We start from the raw sequence: 20,528 nt of genomic DNA on the forward strand, positions 1-20,528 counted from the left end.
CAGGCCCAGCCAGGACCCCCGGCCCCAGGGCTGGAACCAGGGCTGGACCCGGGGCTGACCGGGGACCCCCAGCCCGACTCCCTGGGACCTGGCTGAGACCCCCGGCCCCAGGGTCGGACCCAGGGCTGGGCCTGGCGCTGACAGGGGACCCCTGGCCCCACTCCCCAGGACCCAGCCGGGACCCCGAGCCCAAGGGCCGGACCCAGGGCAGAAGCCAGGGCTAGCCGGGGACCCCCGGCCCGACTCCCCGGGACCTGGCTGAGACCCCCGGCCCCAGAGCTGGACCCAGGGCCAGCCAGGGACCCCCGGCCCCACTCCCCGGGACCTGGCTGAGACCCCCGGCCCCAGGGCTGGACCCAGGGCCAGCCAGGGACCCCCGGCCCCACTCCCCGGCCGGGACCCGCAGCCCCAGGGCTGGACCCAGGGCCGGAGCCGGGGCCGGCCGGGCCCCCGGCGCAGCGAGCGCGGCGCACTCACCCTTGACGGCTTCGCCGCGGTTGAGCTGGATCTCGCCCTCGCCCTGCGGCGCGTAGCTCTTCACCACGATGAACTTGCGGCCGGGCACGGCGCTGTACAGCTTCCGCTTGGGCCCGCGCAGCGGGGCGGGCGCGGCGTGCGGCGCGGGCTCGGCGCCGGGGCCGGGGCCGGGGGGCGCCGCCGGGCCGCCGGGGCTGTAAACGAAGACATAGGTTACGGTGCTGATGCCCGGCAGCTCGTAGCCGGGGCCGGCGCGGCCCGCGGGCTGCGCCATGGCGGGGACGCCGCGGGGCTCAGCGCAGCCCCGGCCGCCGCGGCGCCGCCCGGGCGCGGGCACGGGCACCGGCTGCGGCGGGGGGGCCGCCGCCCGCCGCCGGCTCCATGGCGCGGCGCCGCCCGCCCCGCGCGGCGCTCCGCTGCCTCCGGCGCCGCGCCGCCGCCGCGCGCACCATGGCCCGGGGCAGGTGCCGCCGCCGCCGCCAGCGGCTCCTCCCCCTGCGGGCGGGCGGGCGCGGGGACGGCGACGGCGACGGGGCCCGAGACGGGGCCGGCACCGCCCTCGCCGCCTCCCCGCCCCCGGCCGCCGCCCCCGCCGCGCCGCCGCCGCCCGCGCCGGGGCCGAGCACCGCGGCGCCCCCTGGCGGCCGCCGCGCTGCCCCGCGCCACTGCGGGCGGGGGGGGGGGTGTGCCGGGAGGGGGGGGCGTGACCGGGGGGCAGCGCCGGGGGGGCGATGTGCCGGAGGGGGGGGCAGTGCGGGGGGGGGAGGCAGTGCCCGGGGGGGCGTGCCCGGGGGGGGCAGTGCGGGGGGGGGCGATGTGCCGGGGGGGGGGCGTGCCGGAGGGGGGGGCAGTGCGGGGGGGAGGCAGTGCCCGGGGGGTGATGTGCCGGGGGCAGCGCCGGGGGGGGTGCGTGCTAGGGGAGCGGTGCGGGGGGGGGGGGGGTGATGTGCCGGGGGGGGCGGCGTGCGGGGGGGGCAGCGCGCCGCCCCAGCTCTCCGCGATGGGGAGCACTGCTCTGTGCACCGCGGGGCGGGAGCATAGCGGTGCCTGTGCTTGGGGGGGGGGGGGGGGGCAGCGCCCCGTGCAAGGGGGGGCAATAGCAGTGCTTATGCATGGCGGGGGGGGGGGGTGATAGCAGTGCCCTATGTATCAGGAGGGGTCAGAGCCCTATGCATGCGGGGGGGGGTGGGGGGGTGATAGCAGTGCCTGTGCGTGGCGGGGGACACTGCCCTATGCACGGGGAGGGCAATAACGCCATATGCATGGGGGGGGGTGTGACAGCAGTGCCCTATGCATTGGGGGGGGCGACAGCGGTGCCTACATGCGGGTGCAGGAACCGTGCCCTACGCATGGGGGAGGTAGGTGTACGGCCTGTGCCAGCCCCCCATGCTCCCTGCACCCCCCCCAGTCCTGCACCCCCATGTCCCCCACCCCGCAGCTCTGCACCCCCCCCACAGCCCTGCACCCCCACAGCCCTGCAGCAGCACCCCGGCTCCCGCAGCCTGCCGAGGGGATTTGCACCCTCCTGCTGCCCGCGCCGGCACCAGGGCGAGCTGCGAGCGCTGCAACGCGCCCTTCGCCCAGGCTGCCGTCCGGCCTGCGGGCAGCTCTGCCCCGGGCCCTGCCCCTGCCCCTGCCCGCGGCCCCTGCACGGGCAGCTCTGCCGCCGCCGGCTCCCCAACGCGTCGCGGGGACGGCGCGACTCCAGCCGGTGTCGCGGAGCGGAGCGCAGCCGCGCAGACAGCGCTGGGCTCCTGCCTCAGCTGCTTCCCCGCTCCGCCGCGCGCTCAGCATCACGCCGGCGCTGCCTCCTGGCTCTGCGCCTGCAGCCCCCGGATCCGCACCTGCAGCCCCTGCCCCACGCCTGCAGCCTGCCTGCCCCACGCCTGCAGCCCTGATGCTCTGCACTTGCAGCTCGCCTGCCCCACTGGCAGCCTGCCTGCTCCGTGCTTGCAGCCCCACTGCTCCGTGCTTGCAGCCCCACTGCTCCGTGCTTGCAGCCCCACTGCTCCACGCTTGCAGCCCCACTGCTCCATGTTTGCAGCCCAACTGCTCCGCACTTGCAGCCCCTTGCTCTGCACTTGCAGCCCCTTGCTCCGCACTTGCAGCCCTCTGCTCCGCGCTTGCAGCCCCTTGCTCTGCACTTGCAGCCTTCTGCTCCGCGCTTGCAGCCCCTTGCTCTGCGCTTGCAGCCCCTTGCTCTGCACTTGCAGCCCTCTGCTCCGCACTTGCAGCCTTCTGCTCCGCGCTTGCAGCCCCTTGCTCCGCGCTTGCAGCCCCTTGCTCTGCACTTGCAGCCCTCTGCTCCGCACTTGCAGCCCTCTGCTCCGCGCTTGCAGCCCCTTGCTCCGCGCTTGCAGCCTTCTGCTCCGCGCTTGCAGCCCCTTGCTCCGCACTTGCAGCCTTCTGCTCCGCGCTTGCAGCCCCTTGCTCCGCACTTGCAGCCCCTTGCTCTGCACTTGCAGCCCCTTCCTCTGCACTTGCAGCCCCTTGTTCTGCACTTGCAGCCCCTTGCTCTGCACTTGCAGCCCCTTGTTCTGCACTTGCAGCCCCTTGCTCTGCACTTGCAGCCCCTTGTTCTGCACTTGCAGCCCCTTGCTCTGCACTTGCAGCCCCTTGCTCTGCACTTGCAGCCCTCTGCTCCACGCTTGCAGCCCCTTGCTCTGCACTTGCAGCCCCTTGCTCTGCACTTGCAGCCCTCTGCTTCACGCTTGCAGCCCTCTGCTCCGCGCTTGCAGCCCCTTGCTCTGCACTTGCAGCCCTCTGCTCCACGCTTGCAGCCCCCAGCCCCGTTGCCCACATGCCCATGGAGCTGTGCTTCCAGGAGCAGCTGTGGGACCTTCCTCATCCAGGGCCTGCCAGTAATGGCTTGTGGAGCAGGCTTGTGGAGCAGGCTCTCAGAGCGTGCAGACCGCGGCTCTCCCCCCTCCCCCGGGGAGGGGAAGGGACGACAGCCGGCGCAGAAGGGTCTCCCTCCCACCCTCCCTCCCGCCGGGCCCTCTTGCGCTCGGAGGGATGGCCTGGATGCGCCGGATGGGAGCAGCAGCCGCCGCAGGGGAAGCTGGCCCCCGTGCACACCCCCAGAAATGGACCTTATCCAAACGCAGCATCCATAGCAGGGTGCAGCCAGGAAAGGGAACAGCTCCAGTCCGCCGGGACGGTTGTGAGCTCCCGCAGCGAGCGCCACCAGCACCGCGGAGCCGGGCTGCCGCCAGACACCCACCCCACGGGGACGGTTACCCGATACGTAAGCGAACACGGCTCGGCGAGAGGGGCCCCGCTTCCCGAACCGCTCATCAGCCCGAGCCCTTCACCAAGCCGCCCGCGCGCAGGCCGGAGCTGCGGCAGAAGGCGCCGTCCCACCGGGGCGCGCGGGGGGCGACCCGCCAGCTCCGCCGCCGAAGCCGGCCGGCCTCGGAGCCGCACCACACCGCAGCCCCTCCGAGGGAAAAGCGCTTTTAGCGACGAAATAAATTGCTACCCTTTTCGCTACAGCACCCCCGAACGGCGCTTCAGCAGCGTGTTTAGTCACCGCAGAGGTATCGGTGACCAGCCCGGGTCTCTAAAAGGCCCCTCGGCGGTTTTAGAAGCCGTCACAAGAAGCGTGCAGAAATACGGGCGTTACGGGCAGTTCGCAGACGCATCTGCTCCCCGCGCTCAGCTGCCGCAGCTCTGCCTCTCGCCGCGGGACCCGGGAGGACGCGCAGCTGCGGGAGAGGACGTTTCCCCCTCGGTCGCTGCCGCAGGCGCCCCAACGCGAGCGGGACCCGGCCCGGGGGCAGCAGCGGGGTCCCTGCGGCCCCCCGGCACCTGCGCGGACACCTGCACGTCTGCACCTGCGACCACAGTCCCGCTCCTCCCCTTCCACTTCTCCGAACGACCCCTTGCAGGTTTTTCCCTCCTATCGGCACGGCGCGAATGCTCTTCTTTGCTAAACAACCACCTTGCCTACGAGCACTCAGCTACCAAGAAACCCGTATTTCCATCACCACCACTCATCACCCTCCCAGCAGGTTTTCTGCAGTTTTATGTAGCATCATCTGTGCGTTTTATCAACAATAACTTCGTATCGTCTTTTGCATGATTTTTGCAAATACTATCACTGAACTAAGAACCAAGCTTTGCAGAAGAGACATGAAAATCAAAAGAAGAGCCACAAAGAATATGACCGTTTTTGTTTGTTTGTTTTTTTCATAGGCTCAATTTCAATTAAATGATGTTAATTAGCTTAGTCATATTTCATGTTAATGCCTTGCTGATAAGAGACCTGTGTCAGCTGCACGGCTGCTCCGGGTTTAGACTCTGCTCTAGGAGCATTTCTACCTATATTCCCAGCTGGGAAATGTCAGAAAAACAGCCTGGAATTGGCTTTATGTTTTCTATCAGTCAAGAGCAGAGTATCTCTGGGCATGTTTCCACGTGAACTGACAATGTGTTTCTTCACCTGCTTTATCACCTTATGCCATAAGGCACCTTGAGGCCTGAAAGAGCAGGTTTCATCCTTTGTATCGCCTAGTTAAGCTTTAGCTAATCACTGCTGGGTCCGTAACTTATTTCTGAGTAGGAGCCAGCGTGCCTCGTATATTATTAATAAAATAAACACTAAAGCGGCAGTGTTTATTAAGAAGCTAAGGAGCTTCTTAACGTCCCAAGTGTATAATTTGATTTCACTGAGCGCAGCGCCGACATCTCGCTCCTCTCCGAGACACGGAGGACGACGGCACGGCCAAAACTGCAGCCCTGCTCCGACCTCCGTGCCAGCACGAAGACTGCTCCCGGCTGGGTGTGCGAAGGGGGGGCAGCAGAAATAAAACCCAGCTGCTGTGAAAGAGAAGTAGCCCTTTTTTTTCCCGTCTTGAGACCATCCACACAGACATCCTGCCCTCGGTGATTGCAGGACTTTGCTCTTTACAGCGGCAGGAACCAGAGGTTTAGCAGAAGCTTGTCCACCTGAACCGCACATCGCATTCCGCAGTGGTCACCGAGAACAACATAAAGTAAATAAGTTAAGTGAGCAATATGTACCTTTCAGCTTACAGGAGACGACAAAAACAAGCAGACAAGAGGGACAGTTCTGGTTTGAGCGAGCTTCAGTAGCAGATGGAGGAGTCGTCATACCAACATCATGTGCTGCCTCTGCAATCAGCAACCTATTTTCAAAGCTGGCACGCTGACTTTGGATTTCCTTTCGCTGCTTCACCAGGACCACAAAGAGTCTGAGCAATCTGCACGTGACTTTCCTCCTAGTAAGGGAACGCAGAAGCGCTGCTAGCAATCAAGGTGCTCAGTTTTGATTCTCCTGCGGACAAATGAGCGCTCAGGAAGCACTGGTGAAAACCTATGCATCACCCTGAAAATCTGATGACCCACCTTTGTATAAAATTTATGAGTTCTCACATTTCTTCTGCCTGATAAAAAGAATTATTTGAGATGAATCTGATGCGTGACTCTACGTCTCGCACATCTCACAGAGATTTAGCCCCCAGAAGAACTGAGGCTTGATCATGCCTTGACACAGTGAGTGGGATCTGAACATCTGACAGGTGCCTCCATCGGAAGCCTCTATCGGATGCTGGTATGGAAGGGCTTCCTCATGGGAGAGGACACAACAATAATCCCCCAAAAGAGCCACAGGGGGTTTTGAGGGAAAACACAGGCTTCCCTTCCACAGGCTGGTGGTACGTTCTTACCACAAGTGAATTACCGAAACATAACCATCGTTTCAAACGCAGTAGTCCCAAATAGCCAGGACAACTGCTTTAATTTTAATGCACTCTCAAGAGGCTGATCGGAAAAGAATCACTTTTTTGTAACTTCATGGAAGTTCTGGCTGAAGGACTCTCATTTTGGATTAAAACAGTGCTCCCTACCTCAGGGATTTCCTGTCCACCAACACCATCTGCAGAGCGTGCATGACGCGACATGACGGCACCTGGTTCTCAGGGTGCGTAGCCTGTGATTTATGTTAGCTACAGCCTCGGTGGTCACATTAAGAGCCGTGAAACTACGACCAGAGGGACGTGGCTGATCCAAGCCAACGAAGCCATGTCGGAGCTGTGAGAACAACTTAAGCTTTGTCTTGGCACGTTTCTGCAAATCTCAGGAAGGCAGCGAGAATGGCAAGGTGTCTTGCACACTATTATGAAAGTATCAATTACAGATCCTGAATATCTTCCCCCTTGAGAGCAGAATATCAGGTTTTTTTGTTGCTTTAGGATATAGAAAAGTTTTTGCACGGGGGAATTTCCTACTGTTGCAAAATGTACTATAACTGAGTCCTTCAGGGATGAAATGTATTTGGCTGCTTTGCAGCGAATATGTTAGCCTCTCCTAGAAACTGTATGACTGCTAAATTGTTCTTGTTTACACAGTACCAATCCCAATAGCACGCTTTTATTATTTTTTTTTAATGAATCGCCTCTGATATTGGAGTTGCCTTTCACTTCAGACACGGAAGAAAGGATTTGTAAACTGCTCCTATTGCTCTGAGGATATTTATGTGCTCTTGCACATACAGCTCTGCACAGACTGAGCACTTGAAGACGATTTCTCTGCGTGAACCTTTCTGGAGGCATCTACAGCCAAAGCCATGGTCGGCACAAGCACACAAATGTTATGTCCTGCCACAGGTCTTTTGGCTTTGCCCAGCCAGTGAGAGCTGTAATGAACTCGTCTGTAACTTGTACACTTCACTGTTTGGGTAAAAGACTGATTTCACCACCTGAAATACTCCGAAATGACATCATACAAGCAGCGTTATAAAGTCCAACAAGGCCTTATAACCTGGTAGTTTTAGACACAATTTGACTGACAACCGAACGGTGTTTCTCAATTATGTCACCATTTGTCCTTTGGAGGAAATGCTTTTGCTGCTCTGGAGTTTCAAACTGTTACTATGAGCGTGGCTGACGGCTACAGAAATAGATTGGTTTTGTTCGGAAAGGTTTCCAGCCACAGCAAAAAAAATAGCTACTTCACCGCTTTCAGCGTTTTGAGCTGAACCTTCTGAACCAGCCATCGATGGAGGGCAGGGCACATGTGTGGTCTGCTAACAAGCACGGATTTCACCCCACTGCCACTTCCAAATACGCCGAGAGCAGCTCCCAGGGTGTAAATGAGCACTCTGAGCCCACACCAGCTTCCCAGCGCCGTGTCCCGCACCCTGGCTGTCTGCACGCGGGAGGTACGTAGCCCATAAACCCAGGTAGGGTTGTGAATCAGTCTAAGGAACCCGAGCTAGCCAGGACCCAAGCTAGCAGAGCAATGTGCTAGGAATCAGAACTTGTTATCTTGGTCTCCCATTACGCCATTCAGTGCCAATCTTCCCCAAATAGGGCTCTGAGAAAGAAGCTAACTTCAAAGAATGATGTTTTTTAGCTTTTGTGTATCAAAAATGCAATCACCAGTGTGGGACCCAAAGCTGCTTTTGCCTTCCTTGGCCTTTCTAGAAAACAAACAGCTCTTTGGATGGGATATTGATGTTGGTCATGACCAATTCTGGAGACAGTTCCAACTCCAAGGACCGTCCTACAAAACCTCACAGGTTACCATAAACTGAAATCAAGAATCGTCGGAGCAGATGCACAAATGCGACTTTGCTGCTTCGGAGCTGCCGGGGGAAATGCTGAGCCTGAGCTGGGGACCCACCTTTTCCGACACAACACATGGGGAGATCCAGGCACTTTGGAGGGTATTTCTGGAAGCTCCACGATGAGTGGATGCCCACTCACACCAGCTAGTAGGAAAGTCTGAGAGGACAGGGTGAAGCCACCCCTCCCACCTTTAAGGGAGGGAGATGTTTTACTCTAAACTGCAAGGTCCTGTTTCAGATGCTGAGCTTCTCTCCTGGAGTATTTCTTTAAAAAACCACTGGTGATTCAGTGCTTTCCTTGAAGAACAGACAGCGCAAGAAGGGCTGGCTGCTTCCAGCTGTGAGCACCGGTGGGAGCACCCATCGGGGACAGGGACACCCAGTTTGGAGATGCCGGTTTGGAATCGCTTCTCTGCCTCCAGAAACGTGAACTCAGCTTCTCCCCCAAGAGAGCTGAGCGAGCAGACAGCTATCGCACGTCGTGGGCTGCGCTGTGCTGTGCGTAAGTCTCCTGCACACCCAGGGAGGCGCAGGCTGGTCCCAGCCCTCTCGCTCTGGGGAAGGTGCCTGATCCCACAGGCATCATTATCACCTGCTCACACACTCTCTGGCTCTAATGATATTTAAGTAATCTTTGCAAAAAACAAGAGCTTCAGGACAAGGCAACAACATGGCACCGTGCCATGTCCTACCCAGCACAGCGCTGTGGCAGGCACAGTGCTCTCTGGGGGAACGAGAGACAAGTCTTCAAAGCGATTTGGAGGCAGCGAACATGCAAATATTGCTCCACCATACCACATGCAAGGGTTCTAGCCAAGGGACCGCAGGAGGGCACCAGCGTTTCTCCCTCTCTCGGGGCAGGCTAAGACATTTTCAGAGCTTGTCTGTCCTTGAAGGAGTGGGAAAGGTTTTGAGGGACTGCCTTGCACTGGGAGACGTAAAGAGCTCAATTTGTATGGATCTCACTAAAAAAAAAAAAAAAGGAGAGGTGACAATTACTATGTCTATGGCAATGGCTATGAACCTTCCTGGCAGGATATGCTGCTACTATACGGACCACTAATCAGGCCAAATAGCATACAGTGGGAATTAGTAGTGGAAGGAGATTCCAGATGCACTGAAATTAGAAATAAAACTGTATTTTGCAGGTAAGGTTAGTTAACCTTTGGAGCCAACAACCTCAGACCGAGCTGGAGTTGCCACCCACTGATGTCACCATTGCAAGACCGGATACCTTTCTGGAGGATGCTTTTGCCTTGCCCATGTTATCAGCATGAAAGAATAGGTCTCAGGAAGCTTAATTGCAGGCCACAACTAATGGTCAGTCTGCCGCTTTCTTCAGCCCTCAAACAGTGCGGAACTTCAATCCGAACAACTAATCCATCCGGACTAGAAGCGATTGTTGCTATGGAATCAAGGCTACTTAAACCTTAGTATCTTGCTGTCTTTTAGGAGAAAATAAGACTTTTGAACAACCTGTGTATCTTAGTAATTAGATCCAGCCAATTAACTCCCCTCTAGGAAAAGGAAGAAAATTCTTGAACGAGGAAACTCGAAGGATTTTGGGGAGGCGGGACTCTGTGCCCTGGTGCTGCAAAGACCTGAGAAGCCAGGGGTTACCGTCCACTATATGACCTCTGCTAAAATGGGCCATGCCAAGCCTGGTCTGAGGCATTGATAGCTTCACCAGAGGGTCCCAAAAGTGGAAATCTGTCCTGGCAGTATTAAAAGAAGGAACACATCTGAAAACAGGGACGTTTCACAAGTGTGTCTACCGGCAACCCATCCTCGGTTCCACCAGATGCCGAGAGCGGAAGAGCCTGGGACGAGGAGACCCCCCAGAGCTGCGCTGCGGGTTGGGATGCTGCCCGGAGGCACAGCTGGGAGGAGGCGCTCAGCCACGCTGCTCCGCTCCCACGCCTCTCAACCAATTCCCTAAATCTCTGCTCATCAGCTGGGAGCCAGGCTGGTTGCTTGTCACATGTGGCTTCCTACCTGCACACCCACACCTTCCTTGTGAAAGAACCGGCACAAACTCTGCAATAAACGTCCTGAGTGATGTGCAGCAACCTGCCCTCAGGGTGACCGACGTGAATGACATTGGAAAGGGCCTTGACCCAAAAGAAAAGGACACAAACCTGTTCTTTAACGTCCAAAATAATAAGCACTGCAGGCACGCTGGACTACAAACCGCATGATCATCAGGGTGCAAATGGCAGAGGGACGTTTCTCACTCTGGAAACACAAGCTGTGTTGGAAAGGTAAATACTAGGCTTGAAGGCAGTTAATCACGGAAGCTGACCAGCCTTGGGATCCTGTTTGTTTCATATTTTCACTGATGCTTAGGACACAAAGTAAAATTGATATACGGTCAGGTGATAGCACAGAGGAGGAACAGCCTATCCTTGGGATATTGCACAGAAAGAACCGGATGACCCTTAGGATTCAAGTTATTGAAGTGAGAGCACCTTCAGGAGGTGCAAATGATTCACTCAGAGACTAATCACAGCTATTTCTGCTATATATTAGAAGATTTCTTGTTAGTAAGGACTAAAGAAGAGAAAGACTTCCAAAAGAGTTGATCATAGGAGACTATCATCATCTAATGTGATTTGACAAAAAGTACAGGAACACCTTCCCTGGGATGTGTCAGGAGAGGCATTTGCAGGCAAAGTCAGACAGTACTGATGATTTTGCAAAGGAATGAGGAACCCTCCTCTGAAGCTCTGTTTGCAATTCCAGTCACTCATGTTCCAAAAAAAATGATCCAAATTGGGGCAGATGCAAAGAGGAGCTGCTGGAGCAGCAAGGGAATGGAGAGGAAAAGAGGCTGACAGAGTATATGATTGTGCTTTACACGTGTTGTATATTAGATGGGAGAGAAAGAGCTTGAGTTACAGAAGACGCTTCCATTAGAAGATCCAGTTCAAAGCTTTGCAGCAGTCAACACGGTACACTGAATTTTAGTATTTATTAGGAAAGAGAGAGAGAGATCAGCATAGAGAACACCATCACACCACTGTGTAAATCCATAGCGCACCGCATCTTGAATGCACAATGCACTGCTATTGTTCAAAAACGTTTTGTAGAACTGGGAAAAATGCAGACAGGGAAACAGGTCTGGAACGGCTTCCCCACAAGAAACAACTAACTAGGCCAACTCACCAGCCTGTGAAAGAGACGATTGAGGGAGAAGAGAATATCGGTGGATAAAATCACTACTGACCTGACGAGGACAGAGAGAGAGTAACTGTTCACTGCCTCTTCCAGTGCAAGAACAAGGAGACAGCAAACGAATCCAGCAGGCTACAGTTTCAGAGCAAGCAAAAGGAGGTAGTTCCTCAGGCGATGCAGAGTTAAGCTGAGGAACCCCCTGCTGAAGGAGGTTATGAAAGCCAGGAGAGAGCAGAAACATGTATGGAAGAGAACCCGCTGAGATTAACTAAATACACAGAAAATGCATCTGGCTCAAAAAGTCCCTGAGCCACAAGAAACCGGGAGGGTACTTGGGGAAGTATCATATATGCTTTCTCCGTTGGACATGCCTCGGGCATCTCCATTCAGCCACTGGCAGAGGCAGCACACTGGCCTACATGGCCTTTGGTCTGACCCAAGACACCTATGCTATCTCCTTGTATTTTGTTTTTTCCCAACATTGCTTTTTCCTAGGCTTTCTGTGGTACATGGAGTTGTTACATCAATTAAAGGGTGCAAGATTTCCCCAGAAGACATCAATATCTGGACAGGACCTCAAAGTCTGGGAGACCATCTCAAAGAAAGCTATTATATTTATATATGGTGGTAAGATTCACATTTGGGCTCAAAGGGAATTTCCCTTGGCTGTCAATTAGCTATTTCAGGCATGATCTTGAATTCAGAAATGGGAGAAATCTTCAGGGTCACACTGTCTAGGGAATTACCTGGGTCAGAACTGATATAATGACCAAAAAACATAGGTTCTGTCAAAATTCAGGATGCAGTTTCTTACACCGAGGGCTTTATGCCTCACCACTGGGGCTTCCTCCAGCTACAAACACAGAGCAGGACCCACATCCTCTCTTTCCCCACTCTTCTCCCCTGAGGTCGGTAACAGGGCCAACTTCTTGTTGATATTCTGGGGCCGACTGCTAATGCTCTTGCACCAGCTGCTTTTATTCCTTTCAATTCCTAGGCCATTGTTCATTTAGCTTATGTTCAATCTCCTAAGAAACTTCTAGTTTTAGATCACCTCTGTACCGCTACATGAGAATAACACGATCACCTGCTAACCAGAGCCAATTAGTGGCAGATTCACACTGTTCAGGAAGAGGGAGGCCATGGGAGAACGGGAGCCATTCGCATTCCCTCTTCTCCGCAGACAGCCACGAGACCAGCACTACAGTTAATTAGTACAGCAGCCTGGGTAACTATTTAAAACAGGCACCGAGGAGCCCTCAGGTCAGATCATAACATCTGCTCGGAGCAGCAGGAATTCGGCAGGCTTGTTCCTCATGCAGAAATGGAATTATAACGGTGCACAGTACAGTAGGGCACGTGAGAAACGCAAAGCAGGACAATGCAGTGCGATATGAGCGTCAGCCGCCAGCAGCCAAAGACCAAACGTGAAAACCCTCAGAGGAAGAGCATGAGGCCAAGGAGAACCGTGGTCTACCAGAAACTCCAGAAACCTGGAGCGGTGATATTCTGCTGCCAAGAACACACAGATAACAGCCGAGAGCACTCGCCAAAGCAACAGCTGGAAGAGATCCTGCCGGCAACCTCCTCTCTGGACAGTAACTTACGCTTTATTGCAGTTATTAGTCTGGACCTTGAACTATGCTCCTTGAAGTATATATACACACACCTCTGCCTGACTGTGATTACAGCCCTACAAACAGTTCTGGAGAAGATGGAGTAGTACTGGAAACCCTAGAGAGACAATTAATTAAAAGGTTCTGTCTCCCTTTATATAATTACTGATATTGACTCACTCTTTAAAATACTCTGCATGCATCTCAGCCGGTAAAACATCCCTGGTGGTAGCTGGATTTGTGCCTCTCCACCCTGAGAGTCAGAAGTGTTTTATACTGCCTGATAGCTCCATCAGGTCTTAAAAAGTCCTATTGAAAAGACAAGGTATCATTTTATCGGTTAACAAAGAGGATAACAGGAGCTCTGAAAATTGCATCTCTAATCCTGCCTATCCTGCAAGATCACAGTCCTTAAGGATTGGGCGACTTGTCTGATAAGTCTAGCAAATGCAGTAACAGACAACTATATTGAATTAACATGCACCTCACTCTCCGGCAGATGCTGTTCAGACAGGTGAGAGAAAGCCTAGTTTTGCTAAAGGCGCATGAGAAGTTTATGGAAGAGAGTAACTGACTAGCTGCAAGGAGGTCAAGCAAGGAGCTGCAAAACGATTACCAAATTCCACACCTCATTGGAGTACGGAGATAAAGGTTTGGGTGGACCTTGCAAACTGCTGCTAATCAAGACAAGACATTTCAAAAACTACGCTTTATTTAAAAAAGAAAAATCTTATCAGCAATATCTCCTGCTCAGTTCTCCCAGGGTCAAAGATGATGATTAATCAGTCTTTCCCTACTGTCCCTGGACACCTCAGTCCGCAACTAGATCCCATTTATCAACCATGCACTTGAAAATTTGCTACAACAATGATGGTTGTTTCAGTGCCTACATGCTGCCTCAGCACTTTCTCTCCAAACGTGGCAAGCATTGTGGACACAATAAACAGACTGTGCAGAGAGTACTTTTCCAAAGCCATTCCAGTGCATCATCAGAGAACATGATAGTAAGTGCATGCATATACCATCAGAGACCAGATTTACAACTTAGCAATGCAAACACCTATTTTTGCAGATTCTTTATTTGCTTAACACACTACTCTTGTTGTTATTTTATTAATCAGAAGCCTGCAGCTAATTTCTTCAATTATATTAGCATTTTCCCCCTTAGGAAAATGATGCCACCTCCTGGCCAACTCACCAAAGAATAGACAACAGCCCACTTTTAAGTTCTGCTTAGTGCATTTACCAGCTTCTACAACCTAAGACACCCTTCTTGCACCCCTTCCAGTCAGAGATGCATAGCTCACTACACCTCTGGGAAACCAGCAAGGATGATCTTGAAACCACCTTTGTCAAGCTAAATATTCCGACTCTTTTAGATTTGTTTCAAGAGTCAGCACAAAGACACCAGTACTTCTGTTCTAAACAGAACCACCATTACTATGAACTCCATCAGGCTGATGCCATGGCTTGCCTGGACTAATGCCCATAGATCATTATCCTCTTTTGTCCTTGCTGTTGGAAATCCAGAGCTTCTTAGTGGCTCCTTCTCTCACAGATCCCGTGGACTCTGACAGTCTTTTTCTGTCTTTGTGACTATAGCTGTAAGCTGCTTTCCAACTCTCTCTCAAGGCTGAATTTAAATAATTTGACCAAATCATATTCACTCACTCTGCCCACATAGTCCCTTAATCATAGAAGCAAAGAGACCAGTACTTCTGAAATACTGGCTACAGGCTGTTTACCTGCAGCTTGTTGCACTCCACACAGACTCTCCTACTTCCTTCACACCCTTCTCCACAACCACCCTGAAGGAGCCCTGCTCAGTTGCTCTTGCGGGGGACTCAAGCTCTTTCCAGCCGACGTTTGCATGCTGAGACTTGTGCTTCACACTCCAAATGATAACTTGTGTGGCCCTATCTCACATTTCTGAGCATATATCATTTCTAGATGTTAATTTAAATGATGACACTGGTGACAGGACGTAACAAGTGGGAAATCTGAAACCTCACTGAGTAGACTACAGACTGGTTGAACTGGGATGTCCATTTCATTATCTGCTCGTGCAATAGGAAGGCACAAGTAACTGGAACTGCCGCCCATATCCAGACAGAGCACAGCACCAGGGAACCAGAAGTGCAGCCTAAGAACTGCTGACATTCTCAGCGAGGAAGCTGCTCCTGGAGACCAGTAGTCTTCCAAATAAGAAAAATGATCTTGTTTTTCTCCTGGATCTCCAGAACAACATTCATGTTTGTCCCAGGAGACAGCTGCCACTGAGTCCAGAAGTTACTGGAACTGCTTGGAACTGTTCAAGGATTAAAACAAGGCCAAATAAATGGAGCTTGCACAGAAGCATATCCCACACTGCCAAAGTATATTTCACAATAACACCAGAGGGTGGAAAAGCAGCTGTCACGTGGTGCAGAGTGCAAGGTCAGAAGCGCAGCGACCGCGCTGTCTCCCGACACAAGCTTCACAAGAAGCCTTCAGCGTAAGGGACGCAGGACATGTTTCAGGTGCAAAGGCAGCAGGAACTCGGCACAAAACTCCCACCACATTTGCAGAAAGAGTGTGAAGTCTTACTTCTTGGCTCATCCACGGCACTTATTTTCCTCTCCTGCTTTTGTACAGTTGGGAGAGGAGCCACTGCCATTGTTATGACACCAGGGAAGCACAAAGTGCTGGAGAGAGCGTCTGCAACAGCGAGCAGTGCTGCGGCACGAGAGACGAGAGCAGAGGTGCCAACAAGCTGATCAGTGCGCAGCTGAGTACATCCCCAAAACATCACGGGCACTGACCTCAAAAGTGGTCTGCAAAGTCCTTGCTCAGTCTTTGGCTCTGTTTAGAAAAGAGCAGCTTCTGAAAATTGGACTGTAAAGCACTTAAGCAGGAATGATAGGGCCAAACCTGCCTGTTTCACCTGACATGAGACCAAGCACCTGGAGCTCCAGCCTGGGATGTGGCCATCTCCCTTTGACTTGCATATCACTCAGATCCAGAGCTTTTGTCAGAAATTGCTCTTCCACTAGAGCTGTCATGGCCCAAAGATGGATCAAAGACAACGGCTGATCTGCGTGGCACAAGGAGAAGAGATTTCTTTCTGAAGGACGAGAAGTTTGGGAATAGCTCTGTTTTCCTCTCCATAATGTTATAAGATATTCAAACATGAAGCCTTCTTTACTTGAAGTCACAGTGCCATGAATGTTTTCTCCAGGGCACAGTGCACCTCCAGTGAAGAGGACTGGACCTCTCGGAGACGCATAGCCCAAGCCAGCAGAGGTGATGAAGATGCAGCAGTGAGCGTGCCAGGCCCACTGAGACTAAAGTTGCTGGGAGCAGTCAGTATGCTTCTCTTGAAAGATAAAAGAGGTCTGGAAACAACTGTTGCCTTGCTTGTGATACAGAAATCTTTTTTTTTTTTTTGCCTTTTTCTTGTTCTATCTTCCTTATTGTTGTTTGGAAAATACAGAGCGAAAGCAAAACAAGGAGAAACACAGAGGAGACATATTTCTCAGCAGGCCTGGCAGGTCAACACCTTGTCCGAGAGAGAGAACAACGGGGTAACACTTGTGACGAACGCCCCGGCCCCTTGTGTCCCAGGTCTTTGTACACAGCAGTTAAATCAGCCCTTCCGATTTGTTCATGGATGTGTAAACCCAGATGCACTGTTGTACTGCACATAATATTTGACTGCCTTGTCTAACCACTAACAAAGGAAAGCCACGCTCTTTGGTCTACTCTTCAGACAAGCTGCTCGTTTCATTGTGGTTCCAGTGGCTCAAAGGCACCAGGGGCTGACGGAGCACTTTGCCCGCAGCAGTAGCTCTCTCAGCCGGGGACCGAACGCTGCTCACCTTAGAGCACCCTGAACACTGCATGGTCCTGCCGGGGGCCTGGGAACTTCCCTGGAAGAACCTCGTCCAGAAACAAGCCGTCCGGCACTGGCAGAGATGTCGGTACCGCTGCTGCAGGGCTCCAGTCCTGGGCTGAACCTAAAGAATTTCATGTGGGCGATATGGACCAGGAGATTCACTGTTGAGGAACAATACTGGAATTTCCCTGGGACTCAAATTAATATTCAATTTTATTCCCTTGGAAGGAAGGATGTGTCTGTGTCAGATGCCAAATCAAGGGGATTCTTTGTGTAGGAAGTGTAATTGATTCCCATTTATTCTGAGTCTGTATTTCTTAAAAGGAGCACGTGTGAGTCATACACTTGGGCAGACTTTCTTGCTATGACACCTTTAGCAGACAGGTACCTAGGAAGGGGTATTTTGTCTGCCCTGGTGCCGGAAATATTTTGCCACCACCAAATCTAACTCGGGATCCAAGTAGCACAAGCGGATAGACACGATTCTTGCGGATGCGATGGCGTCGATGAGGAGACAGAGGCAGCTTGCTCGCTGCAGCAGGGACATGACCTTCATAAAGGATCTGCCTTCAGCCGTGGCTGTCACGTTTTCCCAGGGTGCTCAAAATGATTTCAGAATCAGGAGCTGTGTCTCAAGCTGTGCCCTTCTGGCAAAATGCTGCAAGGACAAGGTCTGCTGACACAGACAGCTGCAGCAGGTGGAAATGGGACCCACGGCAGGGGCAGCGAGAGGGACTATCAAATCCCTGGCTTTGTTTTCACTCCAGGAGCAGACAAAGGTATTTTTAAGACTTTTCTATTTCCTAAGACCTCAGGGTTTTCACTTGTCTCTCAGTGCTCACAGAAGCCATGGCTACACAGAAAATAACAAAGTGGAAGTTTCTACCATTAATCCTAACTCGCTGAGGTTTAACAAAGGTGCTGACGAGATGCATCTGAGAGGGATCAACTTGATAGGTCCCCGAATCACGTGCTTGTAGGAAAGGTGGTGCCAGGCCCTATTTCTTAGTGCCTCTGCTCTAAGACAAAATTAGGACTGAACAGCAGTGTTCGAGGCATCAGTGCAGACTGTACAACACATTTCACCCTCAGAGTAATGCAACATCACAGCCTGTGAGTGTGCACATGCAAGTGTCACCCCAAGAGAAAGAGGTGAATGACTGCTTGGGAGCGTGCAGCAAACACAGGAATGTCCCCTTTTGTTCAAAACGATACACTTTGGATCTAGGACATCGAACCTGCAGAATAAACTATATAAGATAAAGCCCCCAAAGGGTAGTTTTTTCACTCTGCAACAGTCCTTTTGGTCTACAAAGGACTGTGATTCTTTTACTAATAACTCCTAATATTCATAGAAAATCTTTTTCCTTAATATTTAATCTCTATATATATCAGAGAATAATATATAAGGGAATAATAAAGCCAGATCTACTTTATTTTATGCTATTGATGCTTTAATTTTACTCAAAGTTAAAACAACTTTGCATAAAGCATGCAGTGCATGTGACAGTTCTTAGCACTGGAACAGTAAAGAATAGGTATGGCATGTTCAAAGCACTTAAGTCTGACTCTACCACACTTAACTCATCTAAGTAACTTCACGGTCCTTAGAGGGCCTGGTCCTTTGAATAGAAACTATACTTCACGTAGGTTGGCAGGTTTCTCCCATAACCTTCAAGTACTCTACTAAAACCTGGAAGACTAACTGGGATAGGTATCCCAGAACAGTTGTACAGGTGCTACTGAAGCTTCTTCCAAGCAGTGCAAGGCCCAGCACAGGGTGGGAGCAGCCCAGGCCAGCGGTAGTGACCACCACCACCAGCTCTGCTGCACTGCTCCACGCCGCGGCTCGGCAGTGCCCGCACCAACGGGACAATCTGGGAACCTCCGAACACACGGCCAAGATCACGTCTCGCAGCCTTTCTGGCATTGAGCCCTCTGACAACGCCCACTGACAAGAAAATATATTACTTTGAAATTGCGTAGACGTTAAAATAATAGCAAAAATAGTTCCAACAAGCTAAAATCAAGCCTTCAGCATTTCAATTACTATATTTTGTCAATGTCCAGATGCTCTGCAGGACAGCTGTTAGCACACAGACAACTTGTGGGTGAGCTCAGGAGAGAGAAGAACGGGATGTTTTAAGAAGCCAAGGCACAAGGTCCCACTTCGAGAAGGTGCTTGAACATGCAACACAAGCTGAGAATTGAAATGGCAGAATAAAGACTATCATCTCATGCATTTCCTCACCTCAGACAGCTCCAGGCTTGCACCTTTAGAAACAGCACAAAGCACTAACGTGGGAGACCAAGTTCTTTCTTCACAGTCTAGATGCACTCAGACAGGTCTCAAGGGCACAGACCAAGAAAAGATGAAATAACATATTCAGAAAAGACCTAAGCTGAATTCAGAATGGGTTTTCCTTGCCGGAAGGTATCAATAGACATAGCAGCCACCACACCAGCATATGAGGATCAGTACAACTAGCCTGATAATATCCTTCAGAAAGATATGTCTGTAACAGTACTTGGTGGACACATGATTCTTTCCTTTCATTCATTTCCTCCCATCTCCGTGGTCTTCTCCCGCACTCTTTCCTCTGTAACTGAGTGCAAGTTCCTAGTATCAGGGTTTGCAGTCCCTATTTGTCTGGCAGGTTGCCTCACACACCTGGCCAGCACCTGCGTAGATTAAAGCAGGCAAAGATGTGCAGGTCCATTGCTGCAGCTCTGCTTAAGCAGAACCTTTCCTAAAGCTGAGGCACGTTCCTCTGGACGGGAGTTAACAAACTCTCAAGAGTCTCTAAGAAAATGCACGTTTGAGCTAACATGTTAATCTGCTTCCCAGATACATACGTGAACTCTCTGACTACCTTGTACTGTTTTCCTCTGCTTTGAGAGCGGAGACAGCAGACATGCTCTGTGGGTGATATCTGATCTCCTTGCGAACAGAAAGCCGTGAACTTCTTGACCAGGTCACGGAGTGTGCGACAGACTCCATCCATCCTCTCTGATGGGCCCTGCCGTGCGTGTTCAGGCCTTCCAGCCACACTCATGGGAACAGCGAGGGCTGCACAGCTTCCGAGCCGGGGAACGCTGGAGCTCCCACACACCCACTGCTCAGCCATCAGCCACATTTCTCTTTCTAACTTGTCCCATCTTCATCTCCCCTGTCAGGAGCTGGGAATGTTAGATGCAAGATGTCATGTGTACAAATTGAAAACAAATAAGTTATGTTTCCCAAAATAGCTACAAAAACGTTACGTGTGAACAAAAGACTAAGTAATTCTCGTATCTTATATCTTACCAGCACTTGCATGCAGACTCCTAACACCTCTCCACAGTCAGGAGTCACCTCGTAAGCAACAGAAGGCAAATGTCTCCAAGGCAGAGCAAAGCAAACCAAGGACAACCATTCCCACAGCCAAGGGGTTATTATGACATCTCTTGCTTCAGACGGAGGGGCTGCCTTTTCAAAATAAAAAAATCAGTACACTTTGATATTTCATAGTTGAGGGACAAGAGATGGTTGAACAGAAGAACACTACAAAAATCATGAGCTGGACCCATAATACTAATAAAACAGGCAAGAGCTGTTCTCTGATCCTGGAGCCAAGTGGTACGACCTGGCTCACATCTACATGTCCTCCCCTCACAACAGGGTGACTGCAGGCAAACGGCCACTGCGGACGGTCCCGGGCCACCAGCAGCCCCACGTGATGGCTGGCACTGCCGGGCATGGCCACAGACATGCTGATCAAGCCTGTGCTCTGACCCTGCTTTACTTACTAGAAGA

At 52.5% G+C, this 20,528-nt stretch overlaps 1 protein-coding gene across 12 annotated transcripts in view; it reads right to left on the reverse strand.

Moving 5' to 3' along the window:
- Positions 1–20,528, reverse strand: part of SHANK3 (SH3 and multiple ankyrin repeat domains 3) — a 376,011-nt gene that overhangs the window by 215,308 nt on the left and 140,175 nt on the right. For all 12 annotated transcript variants that reach the window (XR_010887770.1, XR_010887771.1, XR_010887772.1 and 9 more), the window contains exon 11: positions 478–671. Coding sequence is in view for 9 of the 12 variants with exons in the window: in XM_067317628.1 (XP_067173729.1) it covers positions 478–671 (194 nt within the window). In the remaining 3 variants the exon portion in view is untranslated. The remainder of the gene's footprint in view (positions 1–477; positions 672–20,528) is intronic.

Source organism: Apteryx mantelli, chromosome 1 (genome assembly GCF_036417845.1).
Source record: "Apteryx mantelli isolate bAptMan1 chromosome 1, bAptMan1.hap1, whole genome shotgun sequence".
Taxonomy (NCBI): Eukaryota; Metazoa; Chordata; class Aves; order Apterygiformes; family Apterygidae; genus Apteryx; species Apteryx mantelli.